At 46.1% G+C, this 6,000-nt stretch overlaps 1 protein-coding gene across 1 annotated transcript in view; it reads right to left on the bottom strand.

Moving 5' to 3' along the window:
• The window catches only part of nfatc1 (nuclear factor of activated T cells 1), a 33,418-nt gene that overhangs the window by 24,473 nt on the left and 2,945 nt on the right, over positions 1–6,000 (bottom strand). The window contains exons 3-4 of the mRNA XM_062529292.1: positions 5,705–5,864; positions 1,272–1,474 (exon numbers count right to left, since the gene is read on the bottom strand). Coding sequence (XP_062385276.1) covers positions 1,272–1,474; positions 5,705–5,864 — 363 coding nt within the window. The remainder of the gene's footprint in view (positions 1–1,271; positions 1,475–5,704; positions 5,865–6,000) is intronic.

Genomic DNA, 6,000 nt, shown 5'->3' with positions numbered 1-6,000 from the left:
GTATAACACATTTTTCAATCTTAGGGAGGTTTCCTTTTACATTACAAACAGGGTTTAACACTGGTAACTTCAACTCTGTCTTTCCTTTTTGAAGTGAAACCTTTTTTGAAGCGAGCCTGAGAACAGCGTGGGTCCCTCATTCTGAACACGGGCAAAACCTGACGATCTATAGCACTTGGAATGCACCAGAAAACCCACCAACCCCACAAACCTCCATTGCTTGTGTTGGACCAACCTCAGAAACAGTGAAACTGCTCTGAAAAATGAAAACTTAAGCCCCCTTTGAATAAATTACAGGCTGTCAAGAGCTGAGCGAAATTGCGCTGCTGAAATCTACGCAAAACGTCTCGCCCGACAAAAATGGTGAAACAGAATCCCCCCCAAACTCGAGCAAAATGGATACATGTTTAATATAGGGACCTTTTGGGATATATTACTAATGCAAGTATACTTCCAGCCGTCTTCACACAGGCTGGAATGTTCTCCCAAAAGAAGGGGGAAACCAAATACAGAAGTTCGATGGTTATATAACATTTAGTGAAGTGTTACATCCATTAAAAATGCAGAGCGAGTGGAGAGGGAAAATTGCTGAGCGTAGCAGGCTGCTACTGCCTGGAGTGGAGGCCAGAACTCGTGGCCTCCCCACAAACTCTGGGGGATCCGTGGGCCCCCCTGTAACCAGAGCTCTGGAGCTCCTGTGCACACAGTCAACCCACCCGGCTACAACAACTGACAAAACCACACGGACCAACGGTCGTCAGACAGCACAGTCGTATGAAGTGACTCTACCCATGCACCCCACCCTCACTACTCTTCAGAAGAGACCCCAATAGCGGTCAACTCTGACTGGTCATATGTACCCACTGCTATGTTCTTTAAAATTGTTCGTATGAACAGAGCCCATGATCTGAGAGCTGGCAGAAGAGTAACAAGTAGTAAAATGGTGAAACTGATTCTTGCTCCTTATTTTAACCCCCTACATTCTCAATTAAGTGGTATCATGTTATGGTATGTCTCCGCTATTGGTTTGGTAAAAGGCGAGAAGTATATTTTTCGAAACAACTATTGTTTCATTTATTATGAGTACACATGTCTGCATTACAACTTACAAGGAGATTTTACATGATGAAAACATATTGTTTTAGTTTTCAATGTATATATGTGAAGGTGTTGTGCATATTGTTTATGTATGATGTACGGTGTCCACATGTATGTAGGCGGAGAGACAGACAGACAGACACACACACACACACACACACACACACACTCACATAGCCTTCATGTTGCTCTCTGGAAGCAGAGGTATCTCCAGCAGCTTGGTGCTGTTCTGCAGCACCTCGTGGCTGGGTGTTGACACAGTCTTGCCCGTGATGCGGTGGACCTGATAGAAAGCATGGGGCCGCAGCATCCGGTCGTCTGCCGTCCCGATGAACAGCTGGAGGGTCAGCGGCTCGCTCTCCATGTAGCCGTGCAGCTGAGGACCGACATATGACATCCAACATGTTCAAAGCCACACAACACGATGACCAGTGGTGGTCATTATCCATGAAAAATGCCCTAAACCAAAGTGAACACAACCAAGTTGACCTTCAAATTAGTCTTTTTTTTTCTCTGGAGGCTTAAAGCAACACTAAAGAGTTTTTTGTACCTTAAAATAATGTTTCCAAAATCGTTTCAGCGGTTCATCAACTCGAAACAGGGTGCTTTCACTTCGCGGCCCTCTATCGGGTATAACCGTACTATGTAAGCTAACTTTACCAGATCGGGTAGCGTATCTGTAGTTCGATGAAATGAGACATAAGAAACTTGTTTGAAACTTGAAATTTGACTTGCTTCGATGTTGCAATACGTCATACAATCAGCATACTCTACCTTGTCTGTGGACATCGTTATTTGCTGGATAAACAAACGGTGTGTGTGCGACAGAGGGAAAAGGGCTTTAGTGTTACTTTAAAATATTCTATGGATTTTCCAAAACAACTCGAGGCCTGTATCTCTGTTACATACTGACAACAAGAGGCATTGTGTACATAGAAGACAACATGGGTCTATATTTACATGGGAACAACGTGTGGCTGGCTGCCATAACGGCTCCTATATTATCCAACAGAGAGGGGAGAGAGTGTTGCTCGCGCTCGCGCTCCCCTCCCCTCTCTATCCCACTATCACCCAGCAGAGGAATGTCAAGACTCCACTGCACTCGATGCCCTTCAGCCAGACTACCCATCGACACCACCCCCCTACCACGGAGCTGCTGCTACGCTGGCAGAGAATTTCTCCTTTGGATGGGCACTGTGAGAAACCGCCATGTCTGTGGGGTGGGCGCTCGTATTATCTAAATCATCTAAAAAAGGAAATGAAGATTTATTTTATTTAATAAATGTGTTGATAATGCACATGTGTTTACATAATCTACTAAAAGGGTATTCATTTTGGTAGTTCTTCTGCGGGCTCAAAAAAAAAAACACATCCACTGGAATGGAAAAACTTCCATTCATTGACTGGCACACACTCTGGGGGAATTCTTTTGCAGAATTATGTTTACATAATGGCACTAAGATTGAGAAAACATAGACTTTTCTCAGATCATTCTTCTTAAGCTGCACAAAGAACGTCAAACAAAAAATTCTTCAGGAACCCCAGAAAGAAAAACCCAAAAGTGTCTCCACTCACTGCGCCATTACATCATATTTTCCAGTCGCAAAAGAAAAGTTACCATGTCTTGCGTTCAGCCTTTTTCTCTGAGCAGGATTTATTTTCCCAGTCAAAGAAAAAAGCACAGACACACACCGGGCACGGCGCATAGCTGTGGCGCAGACGGGCATTCAGCTAAGGCATTCTGCGCGCAAGATGACTCCATCCTCTTCATGTCTCGAGCAGTCGCTTGCCTGACAGCAAGTCGTGCCTTTCACAAAACGCCACTTGAATTAATAATTATATTCAATTATGGGCGGAAACCAACAAACTTGAGGGGGACTGCTGCTCGCCTCGTATAGAACTGGACTGTATAGTATTGGAGATTGCAGTTGTTCCAGGACAAATGCGTGACCACTCTGAGGGGGGAAAGGGCGTGGTGGTGGTGCTGGGGTCTGAACGGAGAAGGGGAGCCTCTGAGGGATTAGCCTGCGGAGGAGAGTGCTCTGTAATCTGGCGGTTAACAGGAGGAGAGGCTGGTGCCGTTTGGGGCCTGGCTAAAGGGAGCGCGGCTCCTTCGCCTGCCAGAAACGTGTGCGGTCGGGGCCGAGGCGAGCGCCTGCCTCCGTCCAGCGGGCCCCCGGCAGATGATGTCAGAGGAGCACTGGGAATTTTCCGGAACAAAAGCTCGCCTGTGCGCTCGGCTGGCCGGAAGCTGCGGCGGTGTTGGGGAGCCTCCAGAGCTCCAGAGGGGTATAAAAAAAAGAGAGTAAAAGCTGGGAGCCGCGCACATGTGCCGATCCCAGTGTTTAGGATCATAAGCACCTCATTAAGTCACTTGTACACATATCCACGCTTGACTGCGAAGATGCATCAGAGGCACTCGGAGAGGCTGAATGTGCCATTGTTTTTTTGTTTGTTTTAAAAAGAGTGGGCAAGTCAGCATCTTTACTCTCAGTTCCTTCACCACAAATTTGTATGACAGTAGCATTTTTTTCGAAACCACTCAGGGAGTGACTTTCATTTTGTCAGAGCTTTCGTGAGGCCTACCCCCCACCATGTGTGGTTGGTGCCTCACTGCCATCAAATGACACTGACTTGTTGTCTTAAATCCACTTTTGGCCGGGGTGACTTATGCCCTCCGCAACTCACAGACGAGCTCCTGTTTGGCTCCCAAATTGAAACGGTAAACTTCCATGAGTCAGTCCGTCTCAAAACGGAAACCACTGAGTCACTGGCGTCTGGCAGAGTGGACCGAGTGAGGCGTCAGCAAGGCAGGGTGGTTTTGAAGACATACCTGTGATGCTGCTGGACACTGGCGGCCAACGTTAAGGAGGGGCGCGAGGTCAAGCAAACTTTCAGTGACAAAAAAAAAAAAAGATGTGACGGTGAAAAAATGAGGAGTGAATCACTTGTATTTTCAATTCATCTCTCTGAATCTCTCTGATTTCACAAGCATAAATCCACGTACAGTAGTTGAATAGTCAGAAAAGAATGAAACTTCTGTAAGTGAAGTTTAGTAAGTGAAGTGAAGTTTGAGACTAACACTTCTAACACGCTACCTCTCCTCTATGAGATGCACTCACACACCTGGCAGGCAGGAATGTCCTGGTCTTAAGGGGCGAAATTAGGGGAAAATTAGGTGCAAATTAGAAACACAAGGAGTGTCTGAAAGGACTCTCAAAAGGAGAGTCTGTCTGATAGGTAGTTACTGTAGCTACGGTTATGGTATTTGCCAGACACTTTTGTTAGAATAGATACCCAATTAGCTTAATTCCTTTGCATGAATTGTCACATATGAATTCCTTCAATTTCAATCCTTCCTACGTCAGTTATGAGGTACGCTCTAGCTTTAAATCCAGAGGTGAGCTGCTTTTTCTGATTTGATTCTCTTGGGAGAATATGGACAATAAGAATTTCAATCAGACGTGGAAGTGGAGGATGTGTGTGTAGGATGAGGAGGAGATGGTGCACATTGTCAAGGGATCACCAGCTTCCTGCAAGTGCTGTTTCGTGACTCTACTTGCCCTTCTTTTGTCACTGCTGATTGACAAAAACACTGACGAACCTGGCGAAAAAGAAATCGAAGAGCCGCCTGCATGCGCAAATAACAGACTGCGTGGATTGCACACAATAACACTTTTGGGAAGAACCACCGTGGTATCACGATGAGGGAGACTAAAAACCACCACAAGTCATGACCAAAACACAAAGTGCGTAAGAGGCACCAGGGACAACAAAAAACAACAAAGAGCACGCCGTTCTCCAGGGAGACAGACGCGGTTCTCCAGGGAGTACTGTACTGTATGTTAAGATGTGGGAGTGGCGGGTGTATTGAAACGCATTACCACATTTAGTCACTCTAAGGAGTCACATTCAAAGAGTCGACACGCAGAATAGCAGCTGAGGTCATCTTCACTATGGTCTCTATGACTATGTCACCATGTAAAGTACTGTATGTACAGTAAGCATTTCATATGCACTACATGTTGCTCAACGGGATTAAATGCTCTTTGTGATATGGTTTATGGCTTAAAGTATATAAAAATCATGCAAACCATTGGCAGAACTGTCAAGGAGGAGATGGAGAATCTCTCATCAAAATTACTTTAGGCTACAACAATCAGTTTTCAACTGAGGAAATGCATATTTGCAATATATAGACACTAAAGATCCACGAGCACATGAACTAAAGCTATCCTGTGGTGTCTGGGAGCGGTCTTTGGCATTATTTGCCCTCAATGGTGCCTTCCAGGCAGCGCTGCTTTCAAGGCACTACTTCCCTCAGTTTAGGGGTAGGATGAGGGTTGAGGGGGTTAGGGTTAGGAATAGGGTAAAGGTAGTGCCTTTTAGGCTGTGCTGCCTGGAAGGTGCTGTTGGGGGCAAAAAATTGAGCGTCTGGGAGCATTGCACTGACCCACCCATGTTTGCACTTTGGTTTGCACTTTGGTTTGCTACTGGTGTTAGATTAGACCAATAATTTTTCCAAGTTGCTAAATTAGCTTTAGCTAACTGGAGGCAGACTTGGCTTGTTGCATGGTAATGAAATCAAACATCCCAGTAGGGTTACCTGCACAACCGGATGGCCTCCTGCGAGTGCCTTCACTGCCCCTCTGCTGCCCTCGGTCTCGTAGTGGGCACGGTGGTGAGACTTGGGCTGCACGTCAATCTGAAGGCTGTAGGGGCCTGAGCTGGATGGCAGCTGCCAGTCAAGAGCGGGCAAGGACGGGCTGGAACACAAGAGAGGTTGGCTGAGAACATGCTGGGCACTGAAAGGGCCGTGTGGATACTCTGATGCCATCTCAGGAACATCGCAGAGGAAATTCATTAGACAAGACTTACATTTTACTTACAACTTTGTCTTAT

This window comes from Sardina pilchardus, chromosome 24, assembly GCF_963854185.1.
Source record: "Sardina pilchardus chromosome 24, fSarPil1.1, whole genome shotgun sequence".
Lineage (NCBI taxonomy): Eukaryota > Metazoa > Chordata > Actinopteri > Clupeiformes > Clupeidae > Sardina > Sardina pilchardus.
This window is presented reverse-complemented; position numbering and strand designations above follow the sequence as displayed.